Source organism: Juglans microcarpa x Juglans regia, chromosome 8S (genome assembly GCF_004785595.1).
Source record: "Juglans microcarpa x Juglans regia isolate MS1-56 chromosome 8S, Jm3101_v1.0, whole genome shotgun sequence".
NCBI classification, from domain to species: domain Eukaryota; kingdom Viridiplantae; phylum Streptophyta; class Magnoliopsida; order Fagales; family Juglandaceae; genus Juglans; species Juglans microcarpa x Juglans regia.
In genome coordinates this window covers 6,554,973-6,577,153 of record NC_054609.1, presented here as the reverse complement: position 1 = coordinate 6,577,153, position 22,181 = coordinate 6,554,973, and the positions used below count along the sequence as shown (strand labels likewise).

General features: G+C 36.7%; 1 protein-coding gene, 2 non-coding genes and 1 pseudogene across 3 annotated transcripts in view; 1 reads left to right on the top strand and 3 right to left on the bottom strand.

Moving 5' to 3' along the window:
• Positions 1 to 7,062, top strand: part of LOC121244175 — a 33,510-nt gene extending 26,448 nt beyond the window's left edge. The window contains exons 3-14 of the mRNA XM_041142204.1: positions 250 to 457; positions 577 to 689; positions 1,525 to 1,612; positions 2,539 to 2,792; positions 3,640 to 3,776; positions 4,276 to 4,475; positions 5,012 to 5,353; positions 5,464 to 5,565; positions 5,651 to 5,948; positions 6,108 to 6,259; positions 6,372 to 6,656; positions 6,805 to 7,062. Coding sequence (XP_040998138.1) covers positions 250 to 457; positions 577 to 689; positions 1,525 to 1,612; positions 2,539 to 2,792; positions 3,640 to 3,776; positions 4,276 to 4,475; positions 5,012 to 5,353; positions 5,464 to 5,565; positions 5,651 to 5,948; positions 6,108 to 6,259; positions 6,372 to 6,656; positions 6,805 to 7,062 — 2,437 coding nt within the window. The remainder of the gene's footprint in view (positions 1 to 249; positions 458 to 576; positions 690 to 1,524; positions 1,613 to 2,538; positions 2,793 to 3,639; positions 3,777 to 4,275; positions 4,476 to 5,011; positions 5,354 to 5,463; positions 5,566 to 5,650; positions 5,949 to 6,107; positions 6,260 to 6,371; positions 6,657 to 6,804) is intronic.
• A 1,381-nt stretch (positions 7,063 to 8,443) lies between these two features.
• On the bottom strand, positions 8,444 to 8,531 carry LOC121245147. The gene has a single exon (XR_005936559.1). It is a non-coding gene; the product is annotated as a small nucleolar RNA snR60/Z15/Z230/Z193/J17 (small nucleolar RNA).
• A 92-nt stretch (positions 8,532 to 8,623) lies between these two features.
• On the bottom strand, positions 8,624 to 8,706 carry LOC121245160. The gene has a single exon (XR_005936567.1). It is a non-coding gene; the product is annotated as a small nucleolar RNA U83 (small nucleolar RNA).
• Positions 8,707 to 21,668: 12,962 nt separating this feature from the next.
• On the bottom strand, positions 21,669 to 21,747 carry LOC121245158 (annotated as a pseudogene).
• Positions 21,748 to 22,181: the final 434 nt, after the last annotated feature.

Here is a 22,181-nt window from a genome sequence, read left to right as displayed (position 1 = left end):
GTCTGTTGCCTAGCGCTAATATGGATCTGGTACTTGCATTAAAGCTAAATATATATATATGTTTCGATTCAAAACATAGACTACTAGATGAAAGACATGAAGTAGGTACGTCTTTCATGTGCATTCGTGGAAATCATGTGCACTCACGGTACACATGTATATATATACACATATATATACATACATATATATACATACATATATATAGATGAGAAAATATATTTACAACCGTGATTTGTGGTCTTGCAGGTATTTGTACTGGCTTTTAGTAGCAGCTCTCTATCATCTCTCTCCTCAGCCGAGGGATAACTTTTACGATATGTCTGTTTTCTTGACAACTTTTGCCTCTTCTGTTCTGCGTCTTCTCGTCTTCCTCTTTATTTATGATCGCCTCGCGTACTTCTTTAAACTTGAGGCTCCAAAGTGGAACCTAGGGAACATTTTCAAACATTCTGCAGTAAGTACTCCTGAAGAGGATCAGAACTGATCTTGATTTCAGATAATTGAGTTCTACGTACGTACGGTTTTCCTCTATCAGTATCTCTGAATAATTTTGCATGCTTTGAAGATTTTCAGTATAGCCTGCTGTGGTTGGATCCGGTATACGAACGGTACAATTCATATCGAGGTACGGCTACAGCCCACGATTTAGCGGCTCGCTATCCTTTCCTCGCTCGTTATGCAGTCAAGTTTTCTTATTAGTCGCCTGCAGCTTTCCCTGTCTGCCGTGTGTATTTAGACCCAACACAGAATCAATATGCCATATAATTTATAAGCGAACTCAATTTGTCATCATCATATATACTTCAGCAACAGAAAATATGAGGAATTGAAGATACAGCACATCACCAATTTAATAGATCGTTTATTAGTTAAGAAAACTATTTATTATACATATATATAAATATATATATATATATATATATATATATATAATATACGTCGATTTATATCGTATTGATTACTCTACGTACATATTCCTTTTTTTTTTTTACAGGGGCCTGCAAGAAATACAGAGAGTCAAATATCATATGACACCCACGTCTCATGGCCCCTGTTTATAGGCCTTAATATTTACGTGCATTATTACCAAAAGAGAGAATCAAATACGTGAGTACTGTCAGCTTGTAGATAATACATGGAATATTATTAAGGCATCTTGCCTTAATGACTGTCCTGGATTGAGTGATTTATAAATATAATCAATTTGTTGGACAGATCATCGGATCAAGATTGTCGGAAGCCTTATTTTTTAGATATGGTTCCTTGGTATTCAGGGTACGTATGCTTTAACTATCATTTTTTTAAAATAAATATATAAATCTAACGTATGATCATATGAAACTACGTCAATTTATAAATTTATTTTTATAAAACCTATTTGTGACGGTAACAATTCTCAGATCTATGCCATCTTTTCTTATTTGTTTGCTCCCAAAAGAACACTTTTTCCCGAGGTTGGCCTTGTTAATAAGATTTTCAAGTGGTTGTTGTCTCTGTTCTGGTGTTTGCTATTTATCGCAGAACCTCAGCTGACCTTTACAAGACTGTTTTTGACCTCCTGGTGTCGGTAAATATCTTCCTAGGTCGCTTTGACTTGCGTATAATGCAGGTATATGTAACTTCTTTCCTTACGAAGCAGCTAGCTCTTGGTAATAAAATCTTTCCATCTTCTATATTTTGTTTCCTATATTGCCATAACTCAAGATTTAATATTCCGATTGTCATTGACTTCATCATCAACAGCATTTTCATGATCTTATTGAGAGTGATGTTAGATCAGATAATATCAAATCAAAAATTTGACTTGATATTATCTTGATTTGATTTTCATATTTATCAAATCAAGAGATCTGATTTTCAAATATATTTACCATGCATATCACATCTCTATGTAAGAGCACTCCCATTAGATCAACTAAAAGCTAAATTTATTGAGTATTTAGTTATTAGAGAGCAAAATATGCTCACAATGGATTAGCTAAATTCTAAATATATTTAGAATTTAGCTACAGTGACTTTCAAAAGTTTTTCTAAATTTGAAGGTTACTGTACATACATCAAATACATATTTTATTAATTATTTCTCTCTCCCTTTCTTGCTATCACATATTTAATCATAATTGGTATATTAATTTGAGTTAAGTGATATATTAATTTAATAAGAATATGATTACTAATTAATATATAATAGGTAGAATAGTAAAATATGATGAAATAAAATAAGTTAATAATTAAAAAAAAATTAAATCTTTTTGAAATTATTAGTTATTCATTACTATATAATGAATAAATATATAATCTAATGTGGAGATTTGATATGAATAACCAAAATCAAATTAATAACCAATATTTTTATCAAGATTATTGAAAAAAAGCTGAATACATATATAGGAGTACTAGAAGGTTAAGCTTGTTAATTTATATAAGCTACTTAGTGTAGGGAACAATCAGCAACAAATTTATTATCACTTCTTTTCAATATTAATTTGTCTTGAGCATTACCGCCCCCTTTCTCCTCTATATATTAATCTGCAGGCAGTAACGAGTCAAGTTCAAGATGGAGCTCGAGAACACAATCGTGGAGCCCGAGATCAACAGAATCTTTTGTATGATTTTAGTAAAAAGGATGAACTGTGGTTCGATTTCATGGCTGATACTGGCGATGGTGGGAATTCAGCTTACACTGTGACACGTCTACTTGCTAAGCGTGCCATTCGTTGTAATGGCACTAATGGCACTAAGCTTACCTTAAAACGAGGAGACTTGCTACTCATTGGAGGGGATCTTGCGTAAGTTCGACACTTTGGTACTTACCATTCAAAAAATTTTTACCAATCAATTGGTAGGATGAATAAGGTTAGATATGGTCTTAAATTGTGCAAGTCTCACCCAAATGCACTATCCTTAAAAAAATTAGATATTTTCATGTGGATCATAAATTTATCATTTTTTTAAAAGCAGTGCGCGAGACTTGCGTACGTATATACTTTAAGATTGTATAGATTATTTCTTTTTTAAATATAAAATTCAGCACATATAAAATCCAGCACATATTAAGTGAATCTGTATATCTTCAAAGGGAGTGCGTGTGATACCCATGCAATATGATAAGGATAAGGGTAGGTGCTGTATGAGATCCCATATTGTTTGGGAATGAGAAGTTCTTGCTCTTTTTGGAGTATGAAATTAAATGCCAGTTTGACACCTCATTTTGACACTTTTTTATTTTTATTTTTATTTTTATTTTTACTTAATGGTTAAGGAAGTAACTATTAGTGTATTTATTTATTTTTTATATATTTTTTAAAATGTTTTAAAATGATAAAAAATATGAATAAAAAAATTGAAAAAAAATAAAAAAGCTAATTTCAACTAGCGGTCACTTTGAGCAATGCTACTTTGGCGGTAGAGTAGCACTGCTCTTGGAGTATAAGTCATGTGATTTAGACTTTCTATTGGGGTGTTACAGTACACAGGGCATAATTACATATCCTAAGATTGTATATAACATTACTTCATATATATATATATATATATATGTTGTATGTACACATTTTGTCGCACGATATCATCAATGTTAGGGACATGATTACCTCATTTTGTTTTTAATAAAGAATTTGCTTCTATTATTTATAGGTACCCTAATCCGTCAAAATACACATATGAAAGGCGCTTCTTACGTCCTTTCGAGTATGCTCTTCAACTGCCTAACAATCATAAGCGGGATCATGGTCATGTTGGACCTCAGTGTTTTGTTATTCCCGGAAACCATGGTTGATCCTAGCTCGCTCTTATGATTTTGAGACTCTACTGAAATTCTTTCCATGTTTATGCATGTTTTATATATTAACTGCTTGTCTTTCCCATATTTCTTTGGGCGATGTAAGATGCATGCATGTGAGTACGTACGTAATTTAACAGTTAAGGATATAATATAAAGAGTAATGCTACATGCAATTCATGTGGAGTGTACAAACGTCGTGCAGTCGCTTTGAAAGAGTGGGGTCTACTATTAAAAAATTATTATCTTTTTATGTGGATGCCATATTTATTAATTTTTTTCAAAGTGATTGCACGACACTTGCGCACTCACGACTGTAACTATCATTTCTCTAATATAAATCATTATTTTTATTTAATTATTTGTATTACATTCTCAAAATAAACATGCACTACAAATATACATGCACATCCCCAATAATGCATGCTTCTTGCTGTACGTACGTTATTGTGTTTATGGTAATATTATTTTCTCGATTTTGGGGGTGACAGATTGGTTTGATGGTCTTCAAACCTTTACGAAGTATATATGTGAGAAGAAGTGGTTGGGCGGGTGGTATATGCCTCAGAAGACGTCTTATTTCGCTGTAAAACTTCCTCAAAGATGGTGGATTTTCGGTCTTGATCTTGCACTCGATGGTGATATCGATACCTACCAATTCCAATTCTTTTCAAATCTTGCAAGGGAAAAGGTATTTTTCTTGTTTCTCTTTCTCAATCACTGTTTTATTATTTTTGTTGTAGAAATAATTAATTAATAGACATCGAGCTCTTTTCACAACTGATCTAATTTGCAGAATATTCATGTATTAAAATGAGAGTATTTTTGTAAAATTAAGACACTTTTATAAGTTATTTTATAAAAATTTCATTAATTTAAAGCCCATGATTATCACGTAAATAGTTATGAAAAAATGATCACCAATCAGGTGTTTATCGTTTTGCGATAATTAGTTGTAGTACAAAAACCTGTTTATTTTTTACAAAGTATATATATATTTGTGACCAAAATAACCATTTGCCACGAAACGGACACATTCTCATTGCAAATGGTCATTTTGGATTTAATACGATCGACCTGTGCCAGGGTACTGTTAGTTAAAATTCTTAACTTTTCGGAGGCCATATGATTAGACCCAAATAGGTAGACATTGACAGTTCAGATTCTGTTTCATAATCTTGTTGATTTCACGACATTAATGTCTAAACATCATGTGTAATTAATAAGATCGGAAAAAACGACGCTGTGATCGTAATGACACACCAACCGGACTGGCTTGTTGATTGGTACGAAACTGGTACTGATGTCGAAAGGGATAATCTGTCAGAGTTGATCTGTAACATTTTGAAAGAAAGGTGTAAGCTTCGAATTGCTGGGGACATACATCACTATATGCGCCACTCAATGGTACCTGAATCGAATGATTTAGTTTATGCACAGCATCTGCTTGTAAATGGTTGTGGCGGAGCATTCTTGCATCCCACCCATGTTTTTGGTGATTTTAAAGAATCGCATGGGGTTTCCTATCAGTGCGGAGCTAGTTATCCAGACAAAGAAACGTCAAGGAGGGTAATTAATTTTCTCTACTTCTATGGATCCCTCGTCAATACCAATTTCGAGTTTGATAACATCTTTATCTTTTGTTTCTTGTTCATAACTTTCGTTTTCATTTACTTCAGCTTGGATTTAGAAATATTTGGAAATTTCGAAAGGAGAATTCGCAATTTGATTTTGTTGGGGGCATTATGTACTATATGTTGGTCTTTTCTATGATCCCACAGGTAATTTCCCATTATTTAAACCAATGGAATTTACCCTAAATTTAGCATCCATATGACTGATCTGGTCTTCTTTTTTGGGGCCTAGTGTGAGCTTGATCACGTCTTTGAAGTAGATTCCAAGTTGGGTTTTTGGAGAACCTGTTTCCGTACGCTGTGGAATGCTTTTATATACATGCTGGAACACTCTTACGTTTCTCTAGGAGCTGCTATGATGTTGGTAGTCGTGGCAATGGCATTCACACCGTCCAAAGTGTCATGGAAGAAAAGGGTAGCGATTGGAATTCTTCATGTTTCTGCACATCTCTCTGCAGCTCTAATTCTTATGCTGGTGCTGGAACTGGGTGTTGGGGTGCTTGTCCACCATAAACTATTGGGAACTTCAGGTTCGTTTCCATTATTTTCTTTCTTGATAGTTTTATATGTTGTAAAAAGAGGAATATATGTGTGTGTACATATATATAACAATTGGTCATTTTCAATATCATAAGGATCTCTTATTTATCTGAGTTTTTTGTGAAACAAAAGTTATTTCTTTGAACCAGGGTATCACTCTTTATATCGATGGTATGAATCACAAGAAAAAAGTAGGAACTTTGGTCTTTCAAATGGAACACGAGCTGGTATAGAACAATGGAGTTCTGACCTTTATTCTACATATGTCAAGAATCTCATGTTTGCATTTGATGTGCCAGAGGTAAGAAAACGTCTTCCTGTTGCAGAAATATTTAAAATAAATGCTGCTTTTCTCTTTTTCTTTATTACTAAGACACATGATCATGATTTCATTGGAAATCATGTATTCTCAGCTCATGGCTGTCACACGGATCAATATTTGCAAGAATGGGATCGCATCTCTCGCTCGATTGGACACCATTTTTTACTATGGCTCAGTGTTCCTTTATTTCTGGCTCTTGTCAACCCCTGCAGTTTCATATGTGTTTGGAATCTATCTATACATCTGTGTCAACTGGTTAGACTTGCATTATGACGAAGCCTTCTCCTCTCTTAGGATTGCCGATTACAAGGCTTTCACCCGATTTCACATCGACTCTAATGGCGATCTTCATGTTTACACCCTTGCAGTTGATAAGGTAAAGAACCATGCATGCATGCATGCATCGATATTCATTCACTTTTATGATCATTTTTCCTGTTAGTCCATAGGGAAAACAAGTTCCAACGTAATCACTCAAATAATACACGTCATCGCAACAAACTTTACACGTGTCATATATATAGGTCCCACTGGACTGGAATTTAGATCGTCGATGGATGACGGAGCAAAATGAACACCCAAACAAGTTGAGCTACAATAGAGATTTTCCCAGCCAATGGGAAGCAGCTGATCCGGACAAGGACCCGTTAAGTACTGTGAGGATCATTGACGAATTCGTCATTCAACGATCGAATACGTCATGGATTAGGAGAAATTCCCCTCCAGGGGAAAGTCTTTTCACGAAATTGTATTCGCTTCTTCACCATATCACCAAGACATGATCCACCTCAATAATCCTTAAATAATGCGTTTTCGTGGAAACATGGACATTCACGAAGCTTTATTGCACCTACGCTCATTTTGCCTTCTGTCTTTGTTATCTTAGTCTCGGGTTATCTTAATTCTGGAGCTCTCCTACTAGGTAGGGATAAGAGTTCTTGATGACTACACTGTTAGAGATAATATCAAATCATGAATTTGATTTAATTATTATCTTGATTTGATTTTTACAATAATTAGCCTATTTCTATTCATATTCTGTTCAATGTAAGTTTTTTTATAAATAAAAATCGGCCAGTATTTTGTATTCGAGTAATAATCATTTTGGTATTCATCAAGAAGCCAGTTCGGGTGTGGGGAGTATCTACTAAGAGTATTGGCCATGGCCAAATCTAAAATTTGACTAGAATCTTAAGTTTTAGCTATAGTATTAACTTTTGACTAGTTGAATCTTAAAGTAAAAATAATAATATAATATTATATATTTTAATATTATTTTACAAATTTTTTTTTTATATTTTACAAATACACTTCTTATATTAATTAATAATTTATAGTTTACTTAAAATTATTGTTTCCTCAACCTATTTCTTATGCAACGTGCCTAAAATTGCAAGTGTAATCAAAAGAAATCAAAACAAAGAGTCACAGAGTTGACAAAGTCAGTCAAAACATTTTCCTTTTCACTCAGTTTTTGTGAACCAAGAGTCACAGAGTTGACAAATTCAGCAGCAAACTAGTTTGCACCATGTTGCAGAGCATTGGATATCATCTCTACATGATCATAGCCTTGTAGTTTTGCATAATGTTGTGTATTAAGCACAATGTGCGGTTGGAATACATGATAAGATTTAATACGATAAAAAGAAAAAGAGCATTAGCAAACATTTTGTTATGAATAACGCAATAGTAGAGCATTATAAAACGTGTTGAAGGAAATCATCTACATTAACCATACCTAGTTAGTGCTTTATAGAAGTTGTAAAGAATAAGACTGAAGTCAACCAAACAAAACAAAGGCAGAGAATCCCTCATATGAGCATGATGCATCATCAAATCCATCTATAACAAGAATAGGGTTGTTTTCAAGGGAAGAGAAGAGTCAAAGGAGAATTTGGCCTCATAGAGAAGATTAGTCTGTCAACAAAAAATGATTCAGACATATGCTTGTCTAAATTGGTAAATAATCATTGGCCAATCCACAGCACATCCAGAACAAAACAAAAGGGTACACAAATAAAACAATGATTCCTATACATCCAATAGGATTGGAGGTATCATATGAACACAATTATTTTCACAACCAAGAGGAACCTTACCGTATAAAATGGAATGTTAAACGACTTTTCCCATTGGCAAAAAGATATAAACGGCAATGGAGAAATGGGTCATCAGATAGGAGCGAAAGACGTGCAATGTGATAATCACAGAGTATCATCTGAACTATGCTACTGATCATCACACGACCCATATGCTATCCATAAAATATAAGAAACATATCAATCAACCCTCATTCAAAAGAAAACTAAAGGAAGTAATTGCAAAATTAAAAAAGAAATGCAATGCCTCAGAACGAAGGCAGTAGGTATTAATGCAATCATGAACTGTCATACGTTGTACAAATACCGTTTGTTTCATCATTGGCTGCAATTTAATTAAACAACATGCACTAAGATTCAGTTTATGGCAAATCGATAATTGTACAGTTGAACCACCAACATAAATAAATCTAATAAAAAGATCAGCTTTTACTCTGCAACTACAAACTAACTTCATGCATTTGAAACCAAAACTAACAAAACCCAAAATTAGATGTCTATTTATCAGTTTTCCCAGCAACCATACAGCAGGCCTCAGAGAGTTGGGTTTCCACCATTGCTGTCTCCTTTTTGTGATTATGCACAATGAATCATGTTTTAGTGTGCATGTCCCTCATGTACTCGGTCTTGTGATGAAATATATACTTCACCCAAACATTAAGAAAATATACTTCAGCCATCTCTTTAGCCTCGTTCTCTCAGCCATTCACCCAAACATTAAATCTGCTTAGATTGTTGGAGAATTGGAAGGAAACCATTCCCCAACAAATCAAAACCAGAATCGACATGAAATCAAAACCAGAATCAAGAAAGTCATAGAAATCGATACATCTCCAATAAACCAGAATGCATATAGAAAAAAAAGAAAAACCCATGGACTATGAGCAATCAAAGTTTTGCAGCCTAATTTTTTTTTTTTTTATTACGAGAAAGATAAGGCAAGGCCATCTAGCCCATCCCTTTACTAATTTGGATTTGGAAAGCACCACGAAACTTCACTATTTTTTTGTGTTTTCTTGACAAACCAAGCAGGAGCAGTATTTCCAGCAAAACGCATACAATCAAAACAAAACCCACAAATCAAAAGCACAAAATAAGAAGAAGGAACAGAGAGAAGGGCAAAAAATAAAAAAGAAATCAGAGAGAAGAGGGAGAGAAGAGCGAGGAAGAGGGACTTACGTTGGAGAGAACGAAGACGACAGCAACCGCTGGAGAAGGCGACCGCTGGAGAGAAGGGGACACTTGCGGGCTGGGGAAGAGCGACGTCTCAGCAAGAATGGGGCTAGAAGATTATGGCTTGCGGGTTGAAGAAGAAAAGGGAGATTATGGCTTGCGGATTGAAGAAGAAAAGGGCAAAGAAGAGAAGGGAGCTTCGGGGGAAAAAGGGCGAAGACAGAGTTTTGGGAGAAAAAAAATCAAGATAGATGAAATGAGGGTTTTGGGATGAAGAAGAATAAAACCGAGGGAAAGAAAGAGCGGGAGGCAGAAATGATAAAAAAAATACCTTGGCCTGTGTACAGTTCCTCGCCAAGTATAGAGAGCTGCTAATATTTACTGTAGCAGAAATGTAAAATTTATGAAGTTTAGCTAGACCAATGCTGGAGTTTTTTTCTCATATTTCTTTCTAATTTGAACTTGCATTGGCTAATGGCTAGGCCATTGCCAATGCTCTAATTAGGTGGTCACAAAATACAACCACTTGATAAGAATTTGTATTTATATAAGCAATTTTAATCCATAACATTTTGTAATAAGATGAGGGCATTATATAGTACTTAATAATTACCTAATAATTTCCTGGTTTTTGGTGCATTATAACAATTACACAATCTCTTCTGTCCTGCCGATAAAGACAAAAGTAGTAAGAAGAAGGAAAAAAAAATCATGAGAGAGATGTCCCATCAATATCAAAATTTGTTGTCTTGGTATATGCACATGATTTACATGCCAATCGTTAGGGGTGTAATCAGTCCGATTCAATATGATTTTAAATATATTTTAAAATTTAAAATATATCTAAAATCGAATTTTTTAGAACCGAAATTGTACCGGTTACACCCCTAAACTGGTACTTCCAGTTTTACCAGTTCGGGTCTGATTTTTCCAATATATTATATATAGCATATATAATATACTATATATATATATATATTATAGTACATAGTAATATAGTGATAATATATTGTAGTAATTATAATATATAATATAGTGATATAATATAGTGATATATTACATTATATCATAATATATAGTGATATTGCATTAGTATAACCACTAATACTATAGACTATAGTGATAATATATAGTTATTTATATAGGCTTTTAAAATTTAATGATATTGTAATTGGTAATTTGGCATATAATACAAGATTATTTTATATATAATTATATATTTTAGATATAAAAATTATATATAATATAAAAAATCAAATAAAAATATTTTATATAATAAAAAAAATTAAAATATGTTTATATATTATATGAACCGGTGTAACACCCCGTATTTTAGTGTATTTTTATTGAATGATTATTTTTATTAATTCAAAAATTTATTCTTTTGTTTTAAAATTATCGGATATTTTAAATGGTTTATTTTATGATCTTTAAATTGTAAAAATTAATTTGCTTTGTTTTCTTAATATTTATTATTGTGATGCATTTAAATTGTTCTTTATTTTAAATTAATTGATTATTGGATTTAATTATTTTATCTTCATTTTATCATTACGTTTAAATTATTTTATTTAACTTATTGTTTTGAAATTATTTTCGTTGGTTCATTTTTGTGACCCAAGATGTGAGGATTGAACCTCATTTTTTTCCCTTCACTTTTCTTTTTCCCCTTTTTCTTTTCTTTTTCTTTTCTTTCTCTCCATTTCTTTTTCTTCTTTCTCTCTTCCCCCGCACGCGCGACCTGCTCTCTTCTCTCCCCCGTCCGTTTTCTCCTCCACCCACAACACCGTCGTGCGCCGCTCGTGTCCATCACTGCCCTTACCGTTCGCTTCCTCATTGGCCGGCGACCCCACCTCCCAAATTCCAGCTCCTCTCATTCCGTCTTTCTTATCCACGCACGATGCAAAGCCGCGGCATTCCTTGCGCCGTTGCGCCGCCGTCGCGCCACCTCCGGCCACCATTTCTTCATCACATCATCTTCAACCTCCTAGCAACCCAAAGCACCATCCTTAGCCCCGATCCGTCACCGGTGAAGTACATCCAACTCCATTTCTGTTTTTGACATTTTTGGCCTAAAACCGCCTCCTACGCCGCCACCCACGGCAAACCACCACCACCACTAGCTTCACCGACATCCCTAAGCCCTATCCTATCAATTTCGAGTCTTGGTTTGTCCTCATTCAAAAGTGAGTTTTTGAGACCCACGACCACAGTGTATTTTACACTGTTACGTTGCTATGTTGCCACCTTTTGCATCTCCGTGATCCTTCGGAAATCACTATATAGCGCTGTAAATATTTTTTCAAAGAATTTTCGTGATTTAAATGTATTTTTACACTAACTCATTTTATCTGTGAACTGGTTGGTTATACTGGACTGAGTCCGAGGAGTTTGGGGGTCAAGTGGATTGTGGACGGAATTGTTGTGTGTTTGGTTTGCATTGTTGGTTGTTGTTATGGCATTGTTCATGTACATGGCATATTGCACGCATGATCATGTTTGTAAATGAAACTGGGTTTTCGTGTACATACATTCATGTTCATGTGTTTATTGAAAACTGAGTTTTCATATGTTTATTTGAAAATTGGATTTTCATGTGAAATGATTATGAGTGTGTTTGAAATGACTAAATAGACTGGTTTGAGAAAAAGGAAAAGAGACTGTAGGGATGGTGGTGGAGTCCCGCTTGCGATTCCCGCCTACGGTGCACGCGATAGGGATGGTGGTAAGCAGGGATGATGGTTGTTTCCCGCCTGTGATTCCCGCCTACGGTGCACGCGGTATGGATGGTGGTAAGCAGGGATGGTGGTATAGTCCCACTTACAGTGTCTGATAAATGGTTGATTTTTGTGTGAATCATTTTCTGGAAAAATGATGAATTATATTTTTGGGCCAAATTGGGATTTTGGCGTATGTTGGAAAATAATAATTTTCGAGAAAAATGAGGTTTTGGGATCTGTTTGTTGATTGTATTAATGCGTTTTATCCCAAGAGTTATTTGGATTATTACTTACCTGTGGTACCATTTTATGGTATTGCAGCTTTTGATACAGATATGGATGATGAGCCTTAAGCTTGGCTCCGTTGGAGGAGTGATCTGGGATTGCTCTCGTGTGTGGAGACTCGTTTAATCAATTGTTTATGTATATGCCTTTGTAATATATTTTGGGATGATTGTATAACTTTTAAAGGTAATTTATTTTGAATATTTGTATTTAAACTTCTGGTACTTAGATGACTTATTTATATTATCCACTGCGATTTTTATTGTGCACTTTTGCATGTTGCACACACTTGAGCACATTTCGTTGGGATGCATGACCCGTGTTGTCATTATCCTGACGTCACGATTCCCTTATTTCTGTACGTGGGAGTCGAGGCGTCACAACCGGTCTAGTCCAATCCAGTGTTAGAAAAAGGAAAATCGGAACTGGACTGATTTCGACCAATTTTGAAAAAGATGGAACTGGTACCGGACTGAAACTGATTTAGAATGGGATCGAACTCACTGGTTGGTTCGGTTAACCGATTCACCGATTTTTTTTTACCACTACTAATGGTTGTGGCAGAGCATTTGTGTTTCCTGCTGCAAACTGTTGAAAATAAAGCAAGTGCATGAGCATTTTTGGGAGAATTATCAATCATTTCGCTGATCGAAGAAACCAAAGGCACAATACGAGCAACAGAGGGAGAGTGCAGAAAAATAGAAGAATCAACCTAATTTCTCCATTAGATACTTAATTGTAGTTATTCTTTGTCAAGGACTTCTAGCTAAAATACAACGTTACTATGCTTGCCGCAAATAAAATTGTAGAGATTCTTTCCTAATCAGCCAGTGATCTAGGGTTCTAATCCAACTGTAAGATTGAACGAAACATAAAGAAAAATAATATTTGTAGTCATGATAAAGTGCCTAAGCACCGCACACTCTTTTTAAATAAATAAAAAAAAAGTAAATATGAGACCTAGATGAAAAATTAATTTTTTAATAGTGGATCCTAATTTTTTTCAAAATGAGTGTGCATATGCTTGCACAACCTATGACTGTATCTAGCATTAATTGTTCAAACATAAACTACAAGATTGAACAAAAGGGGAAGTTTCATAACATGATACTGCCTGGTTTCGCCACATGGGATAGCACAACCCTATCACGGGGGTTAAACATGGTATATGACATAATATGATACGATATGACATGATAAGATGAAGATGTGCAGTTATGTTATGCCAAAGCGGTTTTTGAATATGAAAATGGTTTATGAATATTAAAAAAATTGAAAAGTTGCTCTGATTTTTCTAATAACATGTTTCGAGATGTGCATATGAAAATGAAATGTTTTATTTCTGCATACCATTCTTTCTAAAAAGAAGGGCTCATGTTTACATACTAGTATTTGTTCTCTGTTTACTGAGTTGTAGATAACTTACTCCTTATCTTCATATATTTTCATATGACATTGATTTCCCAGTTGGGGGTCTAGATTAGAAATTGGAGCTTGACTAGATATGAATAGAAGGTCGAGTCTCATTGTTAGTAGAAGGGTATAACTTGAGTATTTGAAGTACTTTGAGTTCTTTGGACCATTGGGATTTAAATATGTATCATTTTATTTCGTTGAGATTATTGGAAAATTGTGAACCCCTTTGGTTTATGCTATTTTGTAATGATGATTCATGGAGTTTGTATTATGGTTATTTGGAAATATGGTTATTTGGAAATATGGGATTGTGTGTTATTTATGAAATATTTGGAGTTTTAGGTGCTTGGAGAGACAAGTTTGTAAGTGACAAATAGTAATTCTCCGACCCTTCCGGGTATGGGACGTTACAGTTGGTATCAGAGCCAGGTAGTGATTCTCCGACCCTTCCAGTTTTACCAGTTTGGGTCCGATTTTTTCGATATATTGTATATAGCACATATAATATACTATATAGTACTATATAATATACTATATATATATATTATAGAACGTAGTATTATAGTGATAATATATAGTTATTTATATAGGATTTTAAAATTTAATGATATTTTAATTAGTAATTTAGCAGAATTCATCCAATATTTTAAAATTTACTTGAAGAGGAATACATCTGTTTTTACTTTGTTTATTTTTTCTGGTATTCTTCTCCTGTCAACTAGAATTCATCCACTGGTGTATAAAATATTGGTTCCAATCAAAGACTCAAGCATATCCACAATATCTCTTAAGAAGGGCCGATCGCCTTTGGTTTCAAGTCTTCTATTTTCAGTTTGTATTTTCTGCATGTTTCAACCGTCTTCTTGTTTTGTTGTTGTTGATTTGTATTCATTAATATTTTAACCACCATCTGCAGTCTGTTGGATTTACAGGTGCTTCTACTTTCATTCTTACTGTCCTATGGTTTGTTTCTTTTGGCTTATGTCTAGTGGTTCATCATTCCTGTGATTGGAGGATAAACATAAAAGGAAAAGGATCACACCGTTCACAAAGAATTAGTCTTGTACTAGGTTTGGGGGCAGTTAATCGGGGGTAGCACTAGCTTGGGGGAAACAAAATGGGTGCAGAGGGGAATAAAGCTGGGCACAGGCGTGGGAAGCAAATGAATAAAAAAAGGAAAAAAATGCCACAGTAGAGTGCACACGTCAAGTGGGACTCAAAACGGTGTCTAACAACGGTGGCCCTAGTATTACCCTTTATTTTTTTACACTAGATTAAGATCGTAGTTACTTACTACACTGCCACCAAAGTAATAAGCACGAGTCTTGTTGCTTTCTCTTTTCACGTACATGCACTATCTTTGTATACCTAATCAAAGTAGGCTTGCCTATATGAATTGAGAAAAATAACAAGGAAAAATTAGTAAAACAAATGAATCGTTAGGAGTGGAGCAAGCACACAGATGCACCACCAAACTAATCAAGAAAAAAAATGTTAGGAATGGAGCAAGACGACTGAACAAAAACAGGGGAAACTGATCTGAGATTCTGAACATATATGATTTATTTACAAAAAAATTGTTGTGTATTGGACAATGATTAACAACACCATTGTGAGGGGCCCCTTCGGAGAGTGGCTCAAGCCCAAAAAGATCAAGCCGTGAAGGCCCCAGGCCCCTCAGGCGGAAACCCAAAGCAGGCCAAGAGCCCAGGAAGCGGTGTGCCGAGCCCACAACCCGCCTACCCATCCGAACAGGCCTTGGCACCAGACTCGGCCTGGTCAAGGAGCCCATCATAAGGCAACGATCTCCTGCGACCTTGGTGGGCTACCAAGCCTTGCAATAGGGTACGTAGCGGACAATTGCAACAGAGCACAGGCGGCTAGGCGTGTCGGGTCGAGGGTGTACTAGGTCAGAGACATGCCGCATTCAATGCGTGTTAGGGAGCCCAACACGCAACGACGTGCTGCCAAAGGTGTCGTAGGACGGCACAACCACGGCCTAACATACTGCCATGGCAGGAGGGTGGTGGCAGGTCTGACCCGAGCACGTCCTGACACCCCACGATCTCCATTGGCAGTCAAGTCCAACCCAGGTATAAATACAATTATCCCTCCCAGGGAAAGGCTCTCTGAACTCTTCTACTATTCAACTCACTTAGCTTTCTTCATCACTCAAATATTCTCTACTGACTTTGGCATCAGAGTGACCCTGAACGTCACTGGAGCTTATTCTTCCTCTTAGCCGCAGGTCCTGAGAGTTGGCTGATGTGGTACTGTTCGGGCTATGAAACACGACATCAATAGTGACGCCATCTATGGGACATTTTCCATAAAAGCATGTACTTGGCATTCCAGTAATGACACGGTCCCAAACTACACGAAGGGAGGAGAACCAGAATGGAGCAATGGAGGCAAGACTCGCATGAATGGATGAGACGATAAGGAAGTTGACGGAGGAAACTTGGACGCTCCGCCAAGAGAACGTAGCGCTCAGGAGGACCAACGAGGAGCTGGTAGGAGGAGGCGAACCTAGCGGCAACTAACACGTGGATTCGTGACGAGTCCCTGCGAACGCCACAGTAGAGGAGGAAAGGTGCAAGATGCACCTCGAGCTCCGAGAGCTTGGGGACAAATTTGTTGAAATGACTAAGCGGATCGGCATGCCGTCCACCGTAGACTAGTTACTCATCAGCATCGACCTCTCGTACAGCGCGGGGGCTATGGTGGTACCCCTCCCGCCCAAGTTAAAGGTTTCCCAGATGGAAGTGTATGATAGGTCCAAGGACCCACTGGAGCACCTAGTGACGTTCAAGACTCACATGACCTTGCACGGCTTCTCGGGAGAGATCGCCCACCGAGTCTTCCCACTAACACTGAAAGGAGCCGCCCGAACCTAGTTCGGGTCTCTATGGCCTGGGACCGTAGAGAGCTTCAACGAGCTGGCTCGCCTCTTCATAACGCAGTTCATGGCGAGCTGGAAAAGAAGGCGTCCGGCTACTTACCTCCTTACAGTGAAACAATGAGACGACGAAAGCCTGAAGTCATATCTCTCCCAATTCAATCGAGAATGCCTAAACATTGACGAAAAAGACGAGAAGATCACCATGGTAGCCCTTCTGGGGGAATCTAGCCTAGGAGTCCGTCTATGGCTGACAAAGCGCGAAAGACCCCCACCACGATGGTAGTTTGGTAGTTCGGCAGACAACCCAAGGATCCTAGTTGGCAATGGTAGTTCGGCAGACATTTTGTTTTGTGAAACCTTTGTCAGGATGGGGATCAGCCCAGACTGACTACGCCTGGCCCCTATGCCGCTCAAAGGCTTTACAAGCGAGGAATCAGAGCAACACAAAATTAAGGCTCTTTCAGTCCCCAATTCTCGTTCTTGTTCTGCCCGTACATTGAATTCGCTTGCAACTCTCGATGAACTCAATGGTGGTAGAGATGGTATTTGTCATAGAGGAAGAAGAATAGCTTGTCGCATGGCTGTCTCCATCAATGACATCGTTCTGGAGGAAAGAGGGACAATGGTAGTCTGAAATTCCCTGATGGTGCCCGCCTGCAGTCTCAGGGCAAAACGCTAACATCTACTCGAACTCGATGTGAATTTACTTCGATTTTGAGCTTTATGTTTTGCCATCTGGTGTTCGAGTTGGGCTACGCTACTTGAAATGGTGTTTAATATGAGGTTTCTGCCCAGAAAGCATAATTCCTAATAAAATTTAAAATATAATTTTTTTAACTCTAATAAAAATACTACTATTTTTTAAATTTTGTTTGAAATTAGACGACAATATTATTTTATTAAAAAATTTGCCCCATTTGGATTCAGACATGAATTGAGATGGTTTTAGATGAATTGAATAAAATATTGTTAAAATATTATTTTTTAATATTATTATTATTTTAGGATTTGAAAATGTTGAATTGTTTATTATATTTTGTGCGAAAATTTGAGAAAGTTGTAATGATGAGATGAGTTGAGTTGAGTTTCCAATCCAAATCGGGGAGTATAAAAAGATTGTAATTAATAATATTAGAGTGCAAGTTCCATAGACTTCACTTAAAAAAAAAAAAAAAAAAACAGAATCTACCATAAAAGAAGTTGATTTTTTTCATATGAATCTCTTATTTCTTTTACATTTTTCAAATGGCGTATGCTCAATAGGGGTGTACAAGAATTGACCAAACCGGCTGAAACCGACTAGAACCGGGCGCCAGAGACAGGAACTGGCCCAAACTGGTGAAGAAGCGGCCGACATGTGGCAGATATTTGCTCAAAATGAAGTTGGCCTAGTCCCGATTCAACCAAGTGAAAAACCGCTGAACCGGCCAACCAGTTCTACAATATTTTTTTTTTCATTTTATACCTATATAAAACCGCCATCGTTTTGGGGCAACTCAATTGAGACCAAACAGCATCATTTCATGATTAGGTTAAGATCGCCCCCCCCCCCCTCACCCCTTTCTCCCTTCTCATTATCTGCACCATTCTCTCATCTCTCATCTCTCTCTCTCTCTCTCTCTCTCTCTCTCTGATTCTCTCATCTCCCTTTCTACTCTTAGCTCTCTCTCGTTGATGTCAATGCCATCGATCCATTGCCGGTTTCATTGGGTTCCTCTTTCGTTGTTGTCCCTCTCTCCCTCCATCCATTTGTGTTGTTTCAAGCTCATCGACGATTCATTTGAGGTTTGTTGATGGGGACTGGGGTTCTTTTAATTTTTATAGAGAGGGTACCAATAGTGTTGTGATAGTGTGATATTTGTTGTGAATCGTTTGATATTTGTTGTGTATCTTGTAATTTTGTGAATCTGTGATGATGGAGTTCAAGTTTATTGTAACTATGTGAATCTGTGAGTCTGTATCTGTGTTTCTCATTCCTTTCTCTCTCTCTTCGCGCCACCGACAACGCCGGTAACCGATCGGAAGAAAATCGAGACCAACGTCAAGGTTTTCTTCCCCTTCTCTGGCCAGTTTCGGTCGAGATAAATATATTTTCAGTGCATCGGTACAGTTTCAACTTTGGACAAAAACTGCACCAAGACCTTCGATTTTCACCCCTAGCGCTCAACCTTCGCAACTTATATCTAACATTACTCAATTAGATGTAATAAAATTATATTTGACTGATATATTACGCATTATCTGCTCGTGGGTTGCATTTTATTTTTAACACTAGGTTAAGATCGTAGTTACTTATTACACTGCCACCAAAGTAATAAGCACGAGCCTTGTTGCTTTCTCTTTTCAAGTACGTGCACCACCTTTGTATACCTAATCGAAGTAGGCTTGCCAATATGAGTTGAGAAAAATAACTAGGAAAAAATGAATAAAACAAATGAACCATTAGGAATGGAGCAAGCACACAGATGCACCACCAAAGAATGACAGTAGTAAAACTAAGAAGAAAACAAAACAAAAAAATTGTTAGGAATGGAGCAAGACAACTAAACAAAAACAGGGGAAACTGATATGAGATTCTGAACATCTGTGATTTATTTACAAAAAAAATGTTGTGTATTGGACAATGATAAACAACACCATGTCTAAGGGCATCGTCAATGGAAGTTCGAGTATTCTGATAAATAGGCTGCCAAACTTGCCCGATGAATTGTAATCAGAATTGTCAAAATTTTTCTTCTGCAGCTTCTATGCTTGTGTTTAGATGTGTTAAATACAACATTCAAAACCCAGCTCCAGAAGTTGGCCATGGTCACTTCGGCAAATTTTATGCAAAGAATCCATAACGAAAGCATCTCTTCAACGAGCTTTCATCTTCCACAAAAACTCTAGTGTTTCTTTATATGAAGGATCAGAGCGGCTGATCAATTTGCATGAATTAATATGATTGGTTGACTCTAAAACCTAAATGAAAGATATAAACATATCAATGAAGGCATGATGGAAAGGGAGCGTGGTAAACAACAAGCTTGACAAAGAAGATAGCAGATTCAAGCTTGTCATGTTTAAACAGTAAGAATTTGAAGCCAAGTTCCTAAAACCAAATGAAGCATGTGTGGTAAATCGTTTAAAACAGAATAAAAGACTACAACATCTACCAAGATCAATCCCCTAACCGACCATCTCGGAAAGCGTCGAGCTATCCTAGCAGTGGATGCATCCTACAAATATTTTCATCCTAAATATGTGATTTCATCTCCTTAAGGTAGAAATTTTGGATTAACACAACACCATCTGCAACTCATCATAACACAACTTCTTCAACATATTTATCAATGCTTTGGTAACACACACTACCAAAGCAATATTTCGAGCTCCCAAAATCCATGGGGCTGAGTGGGTTTGGCACCCTTGTGTTCCAAAGAATATTTCGGTCACCATGTGGAAGCTTTTAACAACTCTCTAGTGTTGATGATAAATTGAAGTCTGTTGGCATTTAGGTGGTTTCTAAATGTAGTTGTTGTTTGAATGGTGGGTATGAGAACTTAAACAATGTACTTGCGACTGGAGAAATTGCACGTAAAATGTGGCAATATGTGGCAGCTCAGGTTGGGTTAGGAAGAGTTTCAAGTTCTACGTGGAAACACATTGTTGATGCCTGGTTAATTAGGGCATCAAGAAATTCTCAAATGGGGCAGATTCTAGGCATATTGCCCTCTATTATTACCTGGCATTTGTGGCGTAGGGTTGTCATGCTAGGATGGAAGGGATGCTCCAGTCGTCGGAGTCAATTTGGATGCAAGTTAAGTTTTGGATGGCGAGAATTGGGGTAAACTTAAAGGCTACAAAATTGTTTACTCCATGGGATGAAGCTCTTCTGAGAGAGCTTAATATTCCTATCCAACTTCCAAAAAGGCCTATTAAGGCCTATTTCTCACTTAGTTTGTTGGCAGCGTCCACAAACTGGTAGATTGAAGCTCAATGTTGATAGGGCCTCAAGAGGGAATCCTGGCTTGGCAGGTGCTGGAGGTGTGTTGTGAGATTCGGATGGTAAATTAATTATGGAATTCTCGACTACTATTGGCACAAGCACTAATAACTATGTTGGATTGATGTGTTTATTACATGGTCTTCGAGTTGTTAAAAATATGGGTGTTGTGCATATTGATGTGGAGTTAGATTCTTTGTTAGTGGTCAAGTGGGTAAAGGAACATAGATGTGATAACTGGTACCTAGACGACTACTGGGATGAAGTCATGGATATTATCAAGGGGTCGTGGTCTGAGTATTTCATATTTTTAGAGAGGGAAATGCTTCGGCAGATTTCCTGGCAAGGATGGGAGCGGAGGGAAGCAACGGCCTATGGTGGTCTTCTATGGATATTCCGTCCCGCCTTAAGGGCTCTTTGCCTATAGAAAGACTATGTCTTCCTATTATTCGATCTACTTAGGATTGTTTTATTATGTTACTAGATCTGTTTTGTTTGCCTCACATGTTTTAATGTTTATCTTTTTTTTTTTGGGTCGACTTATTCTGGTTTCTGGGTATATATATGATATAGTGTTTGGTTGGTTTATGGTATTTTTTTATACCTGGGTTTGGGGTTTTTTTGAATATTTGTAACCCCTAGTTATTTGTCTTGTTTTTGGCTTGGTGTTTTGATTTGTTTTAGGCCTGGATTTTGGTTTTTCTTGAATATTTGTAATCTCCAGGTTCTTAGTTGTAACTATGGTTTTCCTCCGCTATAAGTAAGGATTGGGCTATTAATAAGATTGGGGTACCGTCATCTTCGTATAAAAAAAAAAAAAAGGGGTAAGCCCAAAGGCTGTTCACATACGTCGGAAGATGCCAACCATCTCTCCTTTCTACTAAAACCAAAATTTATTCGATATACTGGATAGCTACTGTATTCACAAAGAATCTCATGCAGGCCAGGATCAAATCCCCGAGTCCTGCTGTGCCAACAAGTACATACAACATGAATTCCAATAGAGGATTGTATCTAACAATTGCTAGAGGTGAGGGATATAGAGCATGTAGTGATATTGAGCAGCTAACACTCTAATTGCAATGAAACTTTAAACTCATCCCCAATTATTTTAATTTTTTTTTATTAACACCGGGTGTCCGGGACAAAAACAAGAAGTCTCTTTTTGTGTTTTTTTTTTTTTAATGACATGTTTATCAACGTCATACTTATAACAAGATCATCAAATCCAGGATATGCAGACTCAATGGCTACTACTTCCATTCGGAAAGCCCATCCCCCATAACCTTCAACAATTGGAGTTACCTTGGTCTGCAAAACA